Source organism: Nematostella vectensis, chromosome 1 (genome assembly GCF_932526225.1).
Source record: "Nematostella vectensis chromosome 1, jaNemVect1.1, whole genome shotgun sequence".
Taxonomy (NCBI): domain Eukaryota; kingdom Metazoa; phylum Cnidaria; class Anthozoa; order Actiniaria; family Edwardsiidae; genus Nematostella; species Nematostella vectensis.
The window spans coordinates 7,162,529-7,181,830 of record NC_064034.1 but is presented as its reverse complement, the minus strand read 5'-3'; the positions used below and the strand labels follow the sequence as shown (position 1 = coordinate 7,181,830).

The following is a 19,302-nucleotide window of genomic DNA, read 5'->3' as shown; positions in this document are numbered from 1 at the left end:
ATATGCTATTTTTTGTCGCAAATTATGAATCAAACTCCCGGTTAGTTCTCCTCTCCGAAAAAAGAAAACAACTGTTCAATTTCAATCACCTAAAACGCCACTAAAAATATTGAACAGCAAACGCAGCAAAGACGAGTTTTGTCTTGTTTGTGGAATAAATCATCTGAAAGACATCTGTGCAGGCGAGTTTCTTCAATGTAAATATCGCACAGTTGGACTCGAAGAAAATGTTACAAAACTTTTTGGTAAACTTAGATTAGCTAATTCCAGAAGAATATACAAAGGCTGTAAACGGTAGATTGACTCGTAAGTCAAAAGAGAGAAAAATCTGAATGAAGACAAGGCGTTGAATGGCTTCTTTTATAATTCGTCGAGTGGGACGGAGGACGGAGGACGCCGTTTCGAATGCGGGCTTATTATCCCCAAAAGCGGATAAACGCTTCACGCATGCGCTAGTCATTGTGAGCTCAAAACTTGTCTAGTAATTAATGAACGGAGCATGCGCTCTGGATCTCCAGTCCACGATCGTGGACGGCGGTTTGATCAAACGAACTTGCGACCCATGGCAGAGGTATCTTTTCCTCGCGAACTCCAGCCCAGCGAAATACAGAGAAAAGAGGCCTCTGCTAGCAGGGAAACCGAGCGCCTAAAAAGATTGTTAACAAGTTTTCGAAGGTAGGCTAAGTTCAAACGCCGTATTATCTATTCATGAGCCGTATTCAATGCAAATGTATGAAGATGAAACAATTGACTTGATTCATTTGAATGCATTTGCATTGAATACGTTTCATGGATATCTTTCACTACATATTGGAAATTTATTACTTGTTCTTTTCTCTGCCGATGCTACGGCGGCATTGTTTTGTGTGTCACGACGAGCTAGGACTCAAATTCAATAACTATTTAGCCAATCTATTTATAACCTTTAAAATTTATGTGCTTATCGGGAGCCCGTAAACAACAACAGGGAGAATACCGCTGCTTTGAGAACGCATTTCCGCAACCGAAAAAGTATCCTGAAAGATCTCCCCGATAACCTAACGGGGCCGGTATTACCGGACTTTTCATATCACAAATGACCCTTCAGACACTACCCGCATTTCTAATGCAATAGTATAGTACTACAATCTTCATTAACCCTCCCATATCTCTCTCATAATAACAGAGCCTTTGTCACCCAACTGCACTGGCCCCTGTCGATTGTTAAAAAACAAATTATCTCCAAAGAAAGATACTGTATGGTCCTTCGTGTAAATGGTCTATGGGAGACTGGGATGAGCACGCGTGAATTGAGAAAAAGGACTCTTGGTTTACTTTTACGGTCGAAAGGCGCATCGCACGCATGCTCATATCGCGTTGTTGGAAATGAAATAATGTTATACAGATGATCTGGAGTTGCTTTGCTTCCTTGAATAAATACTCAAGAATTCTTATTTGTTGATGTACCGGGTTTCCTGTGTAAATTGTACTCATCAAACCAGTCTTTTACTCGCTTACCCCGGGGATAGGCGCAATTACCGGGAAAAGTTGAATTAATCGGCCTTTCAGGTACCGACCCCAGAATGTTCTCTTTAAATTTATTGGTTAAAAAAACATTAACACAAAAAAAGCTGATTTTCAAATAATTTATTTAAATATCAATAAATATTTTGCATTTTTATGTTCAATAAATAATCGATCTTTTCATTTTCTGAATTGTTTCTGCTCGTTCTCGTTTTTCTAGTTTTCCCGACACTATGCTTACACGCGAAGGTCAATCTTTTAAATGCGTTACGGTCTTGTGTGTCGCTAATTATCTTTTCTTCCCGCAAGCGATGTTCAGCAAATTGCAAGAATTCCTCGCATATTTTTTCTTGTTGGCGTAATACCATTTCGTAGCCTTGGTGTTTAGGGCCAATGTCGGATTGTCCGTGCATTACATGTTCCATTTTGATGCACATTTTAGTAACGTTTTTGAGTTTCCTTGTTTTTAGAGTCTTCCCTCTGGCGTTTTGTTAGGAAACCGTCAGTCCTGAAGTTGTTTAGTAAAAGTTTTTCTTGCGGTTTCTTTAACCTTTGCCGACCTTGATGGTGGACATTTTATTCCAGTCTCTTTTTCAAAATGATATTCAAACAACGTTTTCTTGCTTCAACATTCTTCTAGACATAGCAAGAGCTAGGAAGCAGCCGAGAACCAAAACGACAATGCTGAACTCGAACACTAGCTCTTGTATGGACAAAAGTCTTTGAGCCCGCGTCTCCCTGCTATAAGTTGGAATTGAGGCTTTTTCGAAGACTGGCCTTGTCTTTGTGCTTGCATTTTGCTCCACCAAGCAGATGTGCTTAGAATAGGCGTCCATTGCGTAAGACTTCAATAACTGCGCTTTGATTTGTTACCGTGATTGAGTTGAGAATCGTTATGCCGGTGTTTTATGGTCGGTTTCATTTTATAGACTTGCAATGTGGCCGGCTTCCGTCACACACTGATTGCATCACCAGTAACCCGACTCTAGCAGAACTGGATTTCATATCCGGTAGAATGAACCAGACCCCGAGGAAATGGTCACCGATTGGTGGATGGCCTGACGTCTCCGTCAGCACAGCGGCTTATTGCGTGTTACGGATCAACAGTTACATTCGAACCCACGAAAGCGACGTTTGTCATCACTAGGGCGGTCCAAAAATACCGCCGACCACAGGAGCTAACATGAGATAGCATCACTCCCTCTGACGCCGGAGTCGCGCTAAAAGCGGTATACATATCGCTTTGGTATTAAACAACAGGGCAAACGCTGCGTGTATGAAGGTGTTTTATTTAGCACGCAGTAAAATAGCCCAGCAAACCCCATCAATCGTGAACAAAACACTCTTGTCGATCTGCTATCAGTTACCAAGTCCCGGTCACCTTCGAGAGGGCTTTAAGAGAACTTACTCATCCAGGTTGATAGAAATACATTTAATAAGTTCCGTTTGACGTAAATCGGTGGTAAACAAAGCTACTTATTAGGAAGATATCTGATAAACACGGTGTTTACGGTTTAAGGTGTTTGCGTGGTTAAGCGCACCCCTCGTGTCACGCTACAGCTACTTAATTACGCTACTTAATACGCTAATTACGTAATACGCTTAATTACTTAATTAATTACTTAATTAATTAATTAATTAATTACTTAATACGCTAATTACTTAATACGCTTAATTACGCTACTTAATTGCATTAAGTCCTTACCTTACAATTCCTTCATAGAACAACTGAAATTGCATTTATTAAATAATCAGAATTAATATTGATCCACCCTGGCCAGATTTACTTTTCCTCACTCTAAAATATTATATTTTGTTTATTTATATATTATATATTGTAAAAAAAAAAAAAAAAAAAAATATAATAATAATAATAATATTATAATAATATTATAATAATATCCTGTAAGACCCTCGAAATCTGACTGTGGCAGTGACCATCTCGAAAGCTTATGCTTCTATGGTCACTGCGCACCTTAAATTTTTTTTCTTCTTAAGTACCGTAAATAGTTAACTTCCCCTTTTTTCTACCTGTATCCAAATATTCTTTATCTTATTCAAAATAGTGCAAAATAAAAAATGAATGAATGAATGAATGAATGAATGAATGAATGAAACGCACTTGCATCATGCTGAGTGTCCGATGGAGAGGAGACTTTTATACAAACCTTTGTGCAAGCGCTAACAACGGCAAGGCCGATCTCGAGTGGATGTCTGTAAGCCGCGGAAGATGTAAGGACATAACAAAGCAGCCGAAATATACCTGTGATATCCATACATAAGAGATCCGTATAACAAAGCTGCCGAAATATAACCTTTTATTTCCACCACACATGCGGGATCAGCAGAAAGTCGGAACTGTGGTTTCTTGCCGCGGTCGATAAGATGACAGGCTCTTCCCTCCCATCACACACACACCTATCAACCACCTACAGAGAAGGGACGTGAGCTGTATCGCCCTCACACCAATAAGTATCATAACATCTCCTCCCGCGAAGCGGACATGTGGGATATGATAGCGCCGTATTTTGGGCAACGTGGGTAACCGGAGTTTACCCCAAAACGACGATAATCATGAGGGGTGGGCGACGGATAAATGATCGCTGTAAGCACAGTGAGATCTCCATGCGGCCAGTACACTCTTGCCTACTTTTACCGGATATTTTTACCTCCGTCGATAGGCTTTTAAATAATTAAAAATAGATCTGCGTAGCAAGTTTAAAGAGCCGTTTTTAAAGATAATCATTTACTACCGTGACCGTGAAATAGATTCCGTGAGTCGGAAACAGTTTTATCAATGAATACGCTCCTCTCCTCGGATACAGCATGTATGGCTATGTCACGCTATATTAGAACTGCTCCACTCACGAAAACGTTATCCTGCACCTCAGCATCGTGCTACACTTCGGAACTACATACGAGTTATTCAGCATTGTGCTGCAGCTCGGGGTTATGTGCTACACTTCGGAACTACATACGAGTATACTCAGCATTGTGCTGCAGCTCGGGGTTACATACGAGTTATTCAGCATTGTGCTACACTTCGGAACTACATACGAGTATACTCAGCATTGTGCTGCAGCTCGGGGTTACATACGAGTTATTCAGAATTGTGCTTCACCCTCGAGCTACATAAGAGCATATTCGTAAGCTAGATTCTCAACTCTTCAAAATCACCTTTAAATCACATTTGAATCACCTCAAAGAACGTTGGAAGCATTTTCCAGGAGTTTGGCCCTTGGGTATTCTATTTCAATCACAATCATAATTACTCGATTTTATTTTTTGCGGTTAGATACATGTCCGTGGTAATAAATACGCTAACGCTAAGAAATGTTTAAATAAATAACTCCGTGCGGTCACTAAATAAAATAATATAAATAAAACCATATGAATGTGTAAAATTTCGATTCGACGAGAATATCTCAAAGCAACATGGAACCGTTCTTCCTAGCTCCAGTGTCCACATATTTCCCCCATTAGAGTATTTGACCCTTGGCTGTCAATCTACTGGTGCGACCGTCAAACCAACAGTGCGGCAAGCTACTTCTAGAGGCAAATTTTAGAGACAAAATAAAATATAAAAACTAAACAGTCAAGCTTGTTTGACTTCAATAACGGCCAATAGTCACTAGCAAATGGTCTCGTATACACCTATTTCAAATAACGTTGTCAGTGCAAACGGCAAATTGCGATTGTCAAATGACAGTTGTTCTATCAAAAAATGCCATGGTGCTTGTCAAATTTCTACTGACTGTAGGAACATGTGGATAATTTCTGCGATATTACTTATAATCTTTATTCTTACAAATAATTATGCCCATAAGCAGTTATTGGTCTTAGAACTGCCATTTGCCAATTGCCATTCGCCTTTTGCACTGACAACGTTTATTGAAATAGGTGTAATTCAAATATATACATACACGTTTGCTCCATTGAAAAATACGGAGAAACACAGAGCCATCGCATTCCTGACCAATCTAAGTGAGAATCCTATTGTACGTAAAAGTACAGAGCCACCTAATGAGGGGTCTCTTGCAGCCGTAGGGATCTCCCTTGCGACTGCGAGGGAGACGAAGAGGCCCAAAACTCCTAAACAATCTTAGTTCAAATCCTATTGTGTACAGAGCCTGAGAGAACGCACGAATATATTACATAGGAGCATAACGCAACATCTAGTAATATGATATAATACGTTATCGTAGAATGGCGTCGATGCGATTATATTTAGCAATGAGATCAGGCAACAAGCTTGAGTGACTGACCTCATTATATCTTGCTAGGGTGGTTATTTATGGTTGGGAATCCTGTGGCTCAAAACTCGTTCTCAGAGCCCTTTCGAGCTATTTATAAGTTATACACCTATGTTTAGAGGCTTCTTAGCCTGCTTGCAGGCGGTACTCGGTTATCATCGCGGAAAACCCTCTCCGTTCGATGATCGGGCGCAGGGCCCTGCGTCCGTTTTTGCGCTCGCCCCCAGGAACCGTGCGGCTTAGAATACAATATGGCGCCCGATCATCGAACGGAGAGGGTTTTCCGCGATGATAACGATTTTCCGCGATGATAACCGGGTACCGTCTGCAAGCAGGCTAGAGGCTTCTTAGTCTGCTTAGCAGCCGCGTGACACAAAGAGCGGTTGCTAAGCAAGCTAGAGGCTTCTAAAAAAAGTTTCAACTGTTCAAGTTGACACCAGAAATAAACTATACTTAGATCTTCAGGCTACTTGAGCTGCCGCTGTATCCTTTGTTTACAGGAGACGATGATTTGAGGGTATCGTCCACCTCACGACCTGTAAGTGAGTGAACAGAAGGACGACGAGTGAGCAAAAGGGATTACGTCTCCATCGTCGTGTCATCGACGAGAATTATCAACAGCAGGATAAAATAAGCCAGGTGAGACGGTGAGAATAAACCGGTAACTAATAGCGGGCTTGCTTAATTTTAGCCAGCTGCGGCATCAGCTTCCAAACACATTAAACAGTTCTTATAAATATAAAAGAAGAGAAGTAGTCATGTGGCGATATGTCTGTAAGCCCTGGGTGCAGACTTACCGTCATAATCAGGCGGAGGAATGTAGAAGCCATCATTTTGCACGGGCTGTGACTGTTGGACACCTGCCGATTGTCCTCGCGTGTTTTTCTCGGGAAGTTCCACGTTCTCGCTCTTTGGGTGGACGGGCGAAGCGCGCCCGGACTTGTTGTGACGATCAGATACTTGTGCTGAGAGGTATGGCGCGGGACCGATAGACGATAGGAGGACGGGTAGGTAAGCCATGCCATGCCACATGCCAAACAGAACCACCAGGAAGAAGATCTATGATAGATAATGAGCAGCTTAGACAGGCCAAGAGACAGGCTAGACAGGAATGGATGTAGGCTAGACAGGCAAGGGAGCAGGCTAGACAGGCAAGGGTGTAGGCTAGACAGGCAAGGGTGTAGGCTAGACTGGCAAGGGTGTAGGCTAGACAAGCAAGGGTATAGGCTAGACAGGTAAGGGTGTAGGCTAGACAGGTAAGGGTGTAGGCTAGACAGACAAGGGTGTAGGCTAGACAAGCAAGGGTGTAGGCTAGACAGGTAAGGGTGTAGGCTAGACAGACAAGGGTGTAGGCTAGACTCGAAAGGGTGCAGGCTAGACTGACAAGGGTGTTGGCTAGACAGGCAAGGGTGTAGGCTAGACAGGCAAGGGAGCAGGCTAGACAGGCATGGGTGTAGGCTAGACTGGCAAGGGAGAATATACTTAAGTACAAGAGAGCAAGCTAGACTGGCATGTTAGGAAGATCTACATATGATAGGTGACGAGTAGCTTTGACAAGGAAGGGGTAAGGAAAATAAGGGGTACGATGGCAGCACAGAGAACAAGTTAGCAGGCAACAAACAAGAAAGAAACCAGTTTTACCGAAAATGCTTAGAGATAGCAAACCAGATTTAAATGATCCTTGTGAGACTGACCTTGAAAAATACGCCAAAGATGTAGGAGTCTGACGCTGCAAGAAGAACAAAGGCGAGGAACGTGCTGAAGCCTCCGTTCAACACTGCTGGGCCCATGTCACGCATTGTGATGCGAGCCCGGTCTGTAGGGAAAAAAACACGAAATATATAACAATACAATATACAATAAAATATATAACCGAATTAATTACATACCTTCGTGCGTGCCTGGAGTGATCATGAACATGTGCCCAATATGCGAAGAGTAGTCCACTGCTAAGCCAACCGCAAGCACCAGCTGGATCGTGGTGATGGTGTCGATAGTCAGACCCCAAAAGTACATAAACCCGCACAGGTCCACCTAGAATACGGAACAATATCTGAACGCATAAGCAAGGTAGCATGGGTATTCAGGTGGCAAGAGTAACCATATAACTAATTTGTGATATATCCTCACCAGTCCCATTGTGCTCAATAAGTTATGGGACCGGGACCTGGTGAGCCCAGTGATCACGGAAAAGAATGAGGGAGGGAGAGTGGGGAAAAAGGGAAGTGGGCAACGACCAGGCCCAAAGAGCACGACAAGACCGCAGTAAGCAAGACGATAGGTGTGCCCTTAAATGGGAGAACCGAATGAGAAATATGCTAGGAAGGGTATGCCTTATATTCACAGGCCTGGTGAGAATAAACATTAATATTCAGGTGGCAACTGGTGGTACTGTACTAAGGCTAACAAAGTAGTACGATGTTTATACTGTAACATACTGAGTCTAGGCAAACTCACCAGCGTAAAGGCAACACAAGTAAACACCATCAGGGCTGTCCACAGATTTGCAATAACGACAATAGTAACAATAAACACAGCCAGAAGAGCCAGAGCAATATTACGATACAGCTCTAGTAATATAATCTGAAATGAACAAGAATTTGTTTGAATAACAATGGAAGGACATACTGACAAACAAACAGATACATAGGTATACCTTGTTGGTTTCCCACCCAGGATACTGGGCGCCATAAGTGAACACAATCATGTCGTCTGGGTAGATTTCTTTAACTCGGTCACGCAAGCTCTCCATAGCCTTCACCTCATCTTGGGAGGAGTCCATGGCTTTATGATTATAAGTAATGCGGGTAGCCTGTGATTTAAGTCAGTAGTGTAAGGTCATATGGGCAGAAATTTACTTTACTCTTGAGAATGATGGATCTCAAAGTATGTATACTCTACCTTTATTTACCATGTCTATTAAACACCCTAACTAAATGTATCTGAACAACTTCCACCTTCCTGCTAAATGGATATGGGAGCCCTGTTAAATGGATAGGGGGATCTTGAATGTGCATTAGAAGAGTATACTGTAAATGTGTGTGAGCACTATACTTACAGATATTCGTTTTCCATTGGATGTGTTGTACATCTTAACATCACTTGCATACGTTCTGCCAGGACCACCAAGGTATTCATTCAACCAAGTGTAAAACAGCGTTTCATTAAGGATCTTGCTTTTCTCTAGGAATCAATGTTCAAGATGTCAGTATTGATAAAAAAAGGGGGGGGGTGTGTCGGATTGACAATAATGATACAGTAAATGCTTTCCATTATGGTTGCAAGGACTTTTACAAATTATTCTATTATTGCTTGAATAATAGAAGACTGTCATTTATCTATCATATAATATTTTTTTTAGTATTATTTATTTAGTACTAAGCATTCTACTTGCCAGCATTAAAGTTGGCGGCAGGCTTGCTGACTTTAGCCCAGTCCACGTAGTCATCAAACCAGCTCTTCACAGATGAGTCTACGACGCCTGAGTCAGCAATGGTAACCTCACGTAATTTATGGAGCTTTAGCTGATCTTCAAAGTAATTGATTTTCCCTAAAAAAATAAAATCAGAACTTGTTAATGCCAGAATGGAAACTTCTCATCATACACAGCGAAACAATCCTTTATGCTTGATATAAATAAGATTTATGATAATAGCACATCAAACAGACATGTTACTGGACTTTAAACCAAATTATCCCTAAATCATGTTCTGATCAAGAGATGCCTGATCTACACTTTATTTAGTTAACATGAGTTGGTGCATAAGGTGGGCATGTACCATGAGAGGATGTCATGTTATGTTTTACCTGCATATAACGCAGCTCTTTCCCCTGATGAAGGGAAGAACTGGAAATAACAAGAGAGATGTTATCACATGTTGACTAGAAGTCCATCTTAAAGCAAGCAAACAGTTGATAAAAGGTACAGTATACAGATTTTTGCTTCAGTGGCAATCTTGTTCGTAGGCCCCTGCAATGACTAACCTTATCATTTTCAATGGTGTATTTGTAAGCCATAGACTTGGTGGGGAGGAACCAAATAGCGTCAAAATCCTGCTTCAACATGAGAGTGCCGTACAGACTTAAGCCAAATAGGACTCCAGTGATAATCATGACGATGACCTGCACACAAATCACACACAATAAAACAGGGCAACCACAGACAAAACATATCACAAACATTACAGGGAAAATTGCCCCAGTTTACTTTCGGCAGGTTGAAAGAAACCTCAACAGGCAAAAGAATCCATTAGAATCTGTGCTATTATAAGGTGATCCACTCTAAATTATAAGTCCTACATTGAAGAAACTTCCAATAAACACACTCCTTTTACAATTTTGAAATAATTATTTTCTTTTTTGCATTTTCTGTTATGGTAAATCATCAGAGAGTGTTACATATTTGGCTGAAATTAAACTGTGGTGATTGCAACAGACAGGCAACTCTATTAGCAAAAAAGCGCTGTCAGAGTTTCGGGTATCTGGAAAGAAGTTTTGCTTCCCACACAGGGAGCCCGGTTCGCGTTTTCTTTTTTTACCATATTTTCTTTTATCTTTTCAAGAGATGCCTGCGGAGGAGGCTACTAGCTGAGGTTACAGTCTTTTTGTAGCTGAACCTACTGTACCTTTCCAGGAAGACTTAGGATAGCTTTGCAGTAGTAGCTTTCAAAAAACACTTTCATAAGCTCCCGGCTGCCACATTGAGACTCAGTATAATCAACAGGAAGCACAATACAGCAGCAGCAACAACCATCACGTTTCCGGTCTTCCCTGTGATAGATATGTAAGTGTATGTGGATCAGCTTATATTCACTCACATGCTGCTTTCTAGGGGTATGAAGAAAGATCCAACCAGAGAGATCCAACAAGATTGAAAAACCAAACCAACCCATACATATACATATTTGAAAAAAAATTGAAATTAAACCTCATAATTATTATTGCAGGTAACTGTTTGGCAGTTTGGAAATAGTACATAGGAAAGCTAAAACAAGTTGTACTGTATATTACCTTCTTCCATCAAGGGTGAGAAATGCAGAGAACAGGGTGATTTGTAGTATAAAGTCTATGAGAATTCCTAAAACAACAGCAAAAACTGGAATAAGCCTACTGAGGTCTTGTGGTGAATGCTATTTTTTCCAAACAAAGTGGATTTCATGTTATTAAGAGGAGAATAATTGTGACTGTCTTACCTAGTCCAGCATAAATACAAAATGACTGCAAACCAGGAAGGACCTGTGGCAGGAAACATGTAGCTTGAAATTTATATGTGTAAAAGTAATAGAAAAAGGAGAGATATCCTTTTTCCAAACCTATAATAATCATAAAAAAGAGCAATAGTATCAAATTTTCCAGTGAATATTAAAATACTTGTGAGAAGGGCAATAGACAAAGGGGAAACATTAGAAAAAATGTACAAATCACTTACAGTAGAAGCACCAATCAGGAAGGCTAGAAAATCTGTCAGTGATGTAATTGTGATGGAACATCCCTGTAAAGTAAGAAGCCCCAATTAAAAGGATATAACTTAAAACATGGCAGAAGGTTTTTAATTGGCTTTTGAGTGCCTCTATCTATAGGAGAGAATGGGTTAACAAAGTTCTCTTTAAAGGTGTGTCTAAAAAGACGTTGTGTCCTCTTACTGCATGCTGAAGTGTCAGAGCAATGCGCTCGTGCACTTCCTTGGTCTTATGCTCCTCAGGAGTTAGGTTATTCCAGGCTTGTACAATGACAAACATATCATCCACCCCAATACCTGAAGAAGAAGAAAATGAGTGACCCATTAAGTCATAGAACATGTCGGTTTATATCATACTGTACAGTCTGTAGGTGTAACATGTTCATCATAGAATAAATAAGTTTATACAATACTAGTTTGGGTTAATAATTACATAAAGAAGCAACATGTTTGCTCCAAGATATCTTGGATTATACTGTATGGTTCTGCATATTTGCCATTAGGACATGTTTGTTTATTCATAGGGTGCAACAAGTCTCACAAAGGGTAGGTTGGTTAAAATGTTTGGGATGTTTGCTATAGGATATGTTAGCTTAGAAGTTGAAGCACACTTTGCTACTCTGAATTTGCATATTCCTTTTTCTCTCTACAAAGAGATCTTCTCTTATGAGGAAGAATTGTGCAGGGTGTTGTGAAAGATAGTAGTACAAAAATGTTCTTTGATTGGATTCATTTATAATAGATGAGGAGCAGACCTGTAATTTTGTGTGTGTCATATGAAATGCCTTCTTTTTGCGAAACATTCCAAAAACATACAGTACACAGTTTTTCCTAGAATAAAGTACAGTATATTACCAAACCAAACATACCTAGCAGAAGAAATGGTAATACAGAATGGACAGGGCCATAGAATACCCCAAAGGCACTGGACATTCCAAAGCTGACGCCAATGGACAGTCCAACACATATGACGCCTGCCACACCTAGCCATGCCTAACAACAACAGTTAAACATAGAAATATATAAACCATTTTATTTCTGTTTATAACAGGTGCTGTACTACAGTATAAGAGTAGAATAAAAATTGAATTAATGTACCTTAAGCCTTAGTCTTGTAAACTGGCCAAGCATAATGACGACATAAACAATGATTAACATGTAGCCAGCAGACAACAGGGTTACATCACCCTGAATGGAATTCCCAGCCGCATCAGAAAAGCTGAAATCCAGTCAGCAATGATTAACACATTAGACAAATGAATCATGTAACTTTACTGTACATACCTATTTCAAATAAGGCTGCACTCGAAGAATCTGTGTATTGTAACCTGCAGTGCTACCATGGGAGCAAGTAAAAAAGCATATAAGCTGTTTTTACCCTACCCATGAACCATCCCGGGTTTATGATACATGGATTCTCTAGTGCAACCTTTTTTGAAATAGGTGTAGACTAGTTTTCTTAAAAAGACACTTACGTGTATCGAGAGAAGTAGTAATATGTTCCTGGAGCCGTTGATGGCAAGTTGTCAAGTATCTTGCCAAATTCTTTCTCCCAGTCTTCATTTTTAGGGAAGGACTAATAAATACAAAAAGTTTAATAAAAGGGTGCCACTTCATTAAATAAGTTGATTAATAAACTCCATCAGCCAGGATAAAAAAACTGATAATGCTTATTAGGATGCTGCTGCATTTTTTTTCATGATGCCTTATGATTTTACAAAATGTATAGCAATAAAAAGAAAAACCGCATACCGCTGATCCACTTGAAGATACTTCCTCTACAGCTTTAATCCCATATGATGCCTTCATTGCGCCTGCTCCTGTTATCTTCCCACTGGAACCTTTTTTCATTTCTCCGAGGACTTCATCTTTAACAAACAGCCTTCCTGTAATTGGGCTAAAAATATCCGGAAACAGTTATAAAACTAATAATAGTAATGATAATGATAATCATAATAATGGCAATAATATGATGTCTTTTATTTATCAAACAATTAGATACCAGTATTAATTTCTCAAATAATGCATTAGGGTGGATTGTCACCAGTTCTCTTTTGAAAGGGCTGATGGAAACCTCCACCGACAAGAGACAGAAGAATCTATTAGAATCCGTGCAATAAAACAGACCACCCACTCTAAATTATCAGTCACATCCTCAAAGAGACTTCCAAGACAACACTGCTATACAATTTTGAAATATTTTTCACAGTTTGCATTAAAAATCATCTGAGATTGTTACGTAAATGACTGGAAGTAAATTGGTGACAATACGGCTTTAAGGAGTTAACTATCGTACATTAGTATCACTTAAAAGTTTCAGTATTTGCCAGAACTTATCAAAATTATTTTACTAAAATCCATTGTTGGTACTGTTCATCCATGGTGGTTTGATACATTGTCTTTCTAATGCACATTTTCACAAGTTCCATGTTAGCGAGGCATGGGACTTGATTTTCATCATCATTAAAAAGCAATCTGCATTTATGTTTTTATTGATCTGAATCTTGAACAATTCTTGTTTACTCAGTCTGATTTAGTTAGAAACATACTTCATGTAGGAATAATGTGTTCCTACCTCCTTAGATTGGGCTGGTTGATTTTATCCAAGATGTCAGACTGTGAAAGTGCCCTGATTGTTGTCTCATTAAAAGACCATAGTTCCAGAAGGCTTGAGTCAAAGCAGTTAGGCCCCAACCTAGGATATCCATTAAAATCAGTTAGAGAAAGTGTGCTACTACACTCAACGTATACAAGCAAAATCTGTGCATGCACTACACATTCAAAATCTGTGCAAAAAACGTGTGCGACGCTTTTAAGTCTCTTCCAGGATGTACAGTATTACAGAAGAAACCTGTTTTAAATTGAGCTTATTTGGAAATGTTTGTCTCCACACACTGGGAATCCTGTGACACAAAAAGGGAAAAGGTGCAATAAATAAATAATAAATACTGTAGCTTTGCATGCTGCAGTAGTTGAGAGCTTGAAACAAAAACAAAAAACTCATTTCTTTTTTGCTTTGTAGATCTCAAAATGAAATCCAAGCTTTTTGTTCAATAAAACTGTAACTTGCAAGAGAAGAAATACTGTAAAGCAGTATCTGCTTACCAAACAGTCTTGCATACCTCAAGTTTTTGTTCAAAGCAGTAAGGCTCAACACTAAAAAAGCAGCGGAAACCTGCAGCCATGGTTACAATAACAAAAATTTGGGACTCTACTATCCAATTTAAAAATCTGAGACTCTGAGACTGTAGTATTAACAAAAAAAATAACAAGACTCCGAGACCTCTAAAACAAGAGACTTGCCTGAAAATGAAGAGATTCTGAGACTAAGAGAGGCTTTAGAAATTTCTTGGTACCCATGGCTACTCTTTACTGCATTTTTTATGATATACTGTTCATTTACAGGAAAAATAAAATTTCACAGGGCAGGGCAATACAGTGTACTTTCCAAATCTCCAGTTAACAGGGAAGTTCCTGTATTGATTTAACAAGTAATTCCATATACCTGAAGCATAATTTCTCCCAGCTGTTTTCAGTTCCATTTTTGATCAGCTTCACTTTCTTGTCAATTTCCAAGAGCTGAGGAACAAAACATGAATGTTTGCTACAGCATCACAACAATGTATGATCAGTGTTTACTATAACAGTAAGCAAGAGCTTCTAACTTACACATCTTACAATGAAATATTCAATAAAATACTCTTTCACATTTTTTGTATTAGTTGGTATAAAAAAAACAAGTCTGCTTTCTTTACCGTTTTTTATTATGAACAATAAGCCAGCCAACATCTGTCATCTTTTGCAGTTGCTTAATTAATTAGTTTATTATATTCATGATAAAAGTGTAGAATTCTAATTAAATTGAAATAAAATTAGTTTTAACAATAATTCCTTAGAACTTTCCCATGTCTATGTTTTCTCCATATGCATATGCAAGTACTAAGAATAAAAGAGACAATGTAGTCTTACCTGAGTGAGTACAGCAGGAATGAGTACATTACTTGCCACAACAAGAATACTAGAGATTCTAGACTGCGACGGAAAGTTTGCACTGACCCAGTCGCCATGTTTGATGGCAATAGAATCATCTGCAGCCCAAAGTTTTTCCCCACGGTTCTCCTCAGTAAAGTTCAAAAGTCCAATTATCCATAGACCAGATACAACAAAGCAGATAATAATTGTAATCCAGGGATTTCTGCCAATCTTTGCCCCTAGCCTGTCAAAAAGACAAAATGTTTTGATCTCCTTATCATTGAAAACAGTGATGAATTATACTACATTTATGCAGATCACACAATATGTTAAAATAGCCTGCTACTTATAAATAGTTATTCAGCTGCATGTGTCCAGAAGGGGGGTCCGAGGGCACTGGACCCCACCCTACCCATTCGTTAGTAGTTAAGACAGTTAATTTTATAAATTTGAATAGATTAAGTTTCTAGATGGATCAAGTGACCTATTACCAGAGCTAAGGATGCTGACTTAATTGATCCGTGGTCATTACTGCTCTGAATTACTACTCTGGATCCCACAGTGCGTTTTTCTCTAGACATACCCTTGTTTATTTTTATTGCAGACTAGTGCACGTTTTCCGCATTACACTAGTACCCAAATTGTAAAATCTTCTGTGTATGAGTTTTGTTTTATTTCTTCTTTTGGCAAAGGAATAGTGGTAATTTTCCAAAAGAAAAGCAAAGAAAATTGGGCATTGAATTTGGATGTATGGAGAGATTAACCTTTCTTAATTGTTTTTTTTCCCGAAATTATAAATGTGCTACACTCTTTTTGTTTTATAACAACCTTTTTCTAGCCTGAGCCTGAGCTCAGCCTGAGATCTCATCAAAATATAAGAAAAAGCTAAAAACATGTCCAGTCTCTGTTAGCAGCAAATATATGTCTATGATTTATGTGTTTTGAACAAGAGCAAATTTTTCCATAATGGCAACTTAAATGTTAAAGTATTATAATAATTTATCATTAGTGTAATAGGAGACTTAAGGGATCACGTGATATTTTCGGTTGCAAAATCAAAACAAAATAAACACAGAATTGACTGCACTCGGCTTGCCTGATAAAAAATACAGTAAAATGTTTCAAGTAAAAAACTCTTTCTTCAAAAAAACTTTCTGGCTTTGTTCGTAAGCTCTAAAAAAAGTTGCTTTTTGTTGCTCACCTGAGCGTGAGCGTGTTTGCCACCCAAAATGTGACATGATCTGTTTTTGATACTTTATTCATACTATTTAACAATTAGACTACATTTTCAATTACTCAATAGATAGTCAATGAGGCACGTATAGTGCCGTGTAGACTATTTTTGATTCATAAGAAAATAATTGTTTTAGTATAAATCCACTCACATACTACAAAAAAAAATTACGATTTTAATAATTCTCAGTAATAAATAACTGCTTTAGTCACAAAAACACCAGCTTTTTCGCTACTGGAGCCAATCAAATTGTGAGATTTGTGATAGTATGTGAGTGGATTTATAATAAATTCTCATAGGGCCTAATCGCACTACGAGGACAAAGTTTGTCTTGCCAGGACAAGCAGCCAGCCAAATTTTGTCCTGGCCGATCGATTGGCTTGTAAATTGCATTTGCACTAGAGGTCAAACAAAAAGCCGAACACGACCCAGACATCGATCAAGAGTAGATAAAAAGTAGACTCGGATTTCTCATGCTTTAATTTGCACATGTTTCCTGCTAGCATTAACAGTTTTTTTTTTGTTAAAACAAACAAACTTTTTTTCTAGTGCGAATAGGCCCATATACACAAGCTGGTGGTGTTACTAAAACGTCTGTAATAACATCTTCAGCCTTAAATGCTTCAAAAGTAAGAACGGCTAAGCCCCAGCAGAAAATTAGACGAGTTAAAAATGAAAACTATACGTGTTAATTAAAAAAGAGAGAGGGTACTTATTATGCGTCTTTTTTTAAATATGCGAATTATGCGCTAAGCGAGCGTTTTCGCCTCGGTGCATAATTCCTAAAAGGCTGTTAAAAGAAATAAAAGCCAAAAACAATCGATTTATTTCGAGAAATAGTAAAAAAATCATCATGAAATACTTGGTAATAACTTTGAATATGTCATTCGCCATTTTCATTTTCATTTTCGAGGTGTGAAATTTGGTATCCAACGGTGTGAGGCATAACAGACAAGCGACTGAAATAGTAATTCAATTTTGTGGAAATTTGGCAGATTCTCATAACCTAACATCTATTTTTATTCTGTTATCTTCTAATATACTTAAAGAAACTGAACATTATTACACTATGATGACGATAGCGATGTACATATCGGCAAATCGGTGAAAACAGTGCACAACAAACGTGATTACGTAACAGGTACATATCCTGTTGAAAGTTTCGTGTTTTTCTTTACAGACTGGCTAAGCCTACCAATAAAAGAATCTTTCCAAAGAAGTATTAACGAAGTTACTGCAAGTCTGTAGACATCCACAGTCGCAGCACTTTTTAGACTTGGGTGAGTTTCCTGTCTTTGGTTCATCCGCCATGGCCGCGATCGGTGACAACCGTCAACACAGCTGCTTATCAACAAAGAAAGAGAGATTAAAAAAAGGTGATAATAACCCCGCTAAATCCCAGTAACCGCGTGTTTTCAAGGACGTACTTGATCCTCAAGAGGCGATGTAACACTATACTATGATCACTACCCAAGCACTGGAGGAAAGCAAACAACTTGTAATATTTAAAAGCCGCTGACCGGTGTACGAGTATCCGACGTATGACTTCACACGCACCCGGTTCATTCTAACTTTCAGCTGGGCACCGGCTTCCCAGGCTCTGAGCGAGTACGGGTGAAAAGCTGAATTATGGGCTGACTGTGATAGGCTTTTAACGGCTATTCATATGAATTCATAATATCCCTTTTCAAAACCTTATTTTTTTAAACTTTTAAGTAAGATGCTTATTAACATTTGTGAAGTGATTATTTTCGAGTTTGAAGCGTTCGAGGGGGGGGGGGGGGGGGGGGGGGGGGGAGGGGGAGGGGGACTTGAGAGTGGGAGAGTTTACAAATCCCCATCTGACCAGCCCACGATATAACAATCAAAAGGCAAGGCCCTTGCCAAGTCGTGGATAATAAAATGGTAATTTGGGACAAAAGCTTGGTTTTGGTGCATTTTAACCAACTTAAGGGTAAAATGTTATGTAGAGTATTGACCTTAAACCAATAAATTTCTTTTATTTATACATAGAGTAGTTTGTCTGTTAAGTCACAGGCTCACCAACCTCTCAATTGGAGTACGAGTAAAATCTCGAAAATCACCCACCACAGTGCGGTAGAATATAAATGTCTCCATGTCCCCAGCGAAAATCGGCCTCCCAAACAAACTCTTTCTACCAGAAAAGGCTAAGTTTTTACACATTTCGGTGTGAACGCCTGCACATTAACAAAATAAAATATGGCTGCTATCAGAGGTTTCATATTTGTACTAGCTTTCACCAGTGTTACTGTGGAAAGCACAACAGATCACAACAGATCTAGGCTCCAATCAAGCGCTCCCGTGTGTGTATTGTAAGTAAGCACTGTTAGTGAACTTAGTCAATTCCAGAGGGTTAATTGCGTCCCAAGTAATTCTTTTACATCCCTTCGTTCGACTCAGTAGTGTAGTTCAGCTTGAAGTGACGTGACCTCCGGTTTAGTGTCCTTATCCAGAAGACTGGAAACATAGCAGAAATAACTTTAACTCACTTTCTGCTGCATGTTGCTTTGTTCTCCGTCTGTCTCAATGTTGCATGCGCCATAGATTGATGTTTGTCTTGTTATGTATGACCAATAGATAGCCGTCTGTCTAGTGCGTTGTATGACGCCATAGAGTGCCGTCTGTCTTGTGGGTTGTACGGCGCCATAGATTGCCGTCTGTCTTGTGTGTTGTACGGCGCCATAGATTGCCGTCTGTCTTGTGTGCTGTGTGACGCCATAGATTGCCGTCTGTTTTGTGTGCTGTATGACGCCATAGATTGCCGTCTGTCTTGTTATGTATGACGCCATAGATTGATGTTTGTCTTGTTATGTATGACCAATAGATTGCCGTCTGTCTTGTGTGCTGTATGACGCCATAGA

At 39.3% G+C, this 19,302-nt stretch overlaps 1 protein-coding gene and 1 long non-coding RNA gene across 3 annotated transcripts; one reads left to right on the top strand and one right to left on the bottom strand.

Annotated features, from left to right (window-relative positions):
* Positions 1-528: 528 nt before the first annotated feature.
* LOC116602971 lies at positions 529-17,776 on the top strand. 2 transcript variants are annotated; one of them, XR_004290409.2, is made up of 4 exons: positions 529-675; positions 6,257-6,395; positions 9,597-9,678; positions 10,319-11,289. It is a non-coding gene; the product is annotated as an uncharacterized LOC116602971 (long non-coding RNA). The 2 variants fall into 2 exon arrangements; XR_007307594.1 differs by lacking the exons at positions 9,597-9,678; positions 10,319-11,289 and adding an exon at positions 17,601-17,776 and having other exon boundaries at positions 6,257-7,826.
* On the bottom strand, positions 4,766-17,748 carry LOC5519079 (patched domain-containing protein 3). Its single transcript, XM_032363814.2, has 23 exons — positions 17,616-17,748; positions 15,184-15,430; positions 14,720-14,793; positions 13,790-13,909; positions 12,967-13,111; positions 12,690-12,790; positions 12,313-12,433; positions 12,084-12,207; positions 11,399-11,511; positions 11,185-11,247; positions 10,949-10,991; positions 10,767-10,833; positions 10,382-10,526; positions 9,741-9,878; positions 9,564-9,603; positions 9,151-9,306; positions 8,815-8,939; positions 8,413-8,568; positions 8,214-8,339; positions 7,646-7,790; positions 7,451-7,572; positions 6,554-6,815; positions 4,766-6,292 (listed from the first exon to the last, which is right to left on the bottom strand). The coding sequence occupies exons 1-23, from the start codon at positions 17,729-17,731 to the stop codon at positions 6,210-6,212; spliced, it is 2,832 nt and encodes a 943-aa protein (XP_032219705.2). The 5' UTR covers positions 17,732-17,748; the 3' UTR covers positions 4,766-6,209.
* Positions 17,777-19,302: the final 1,526 nt, after the last annotated feature.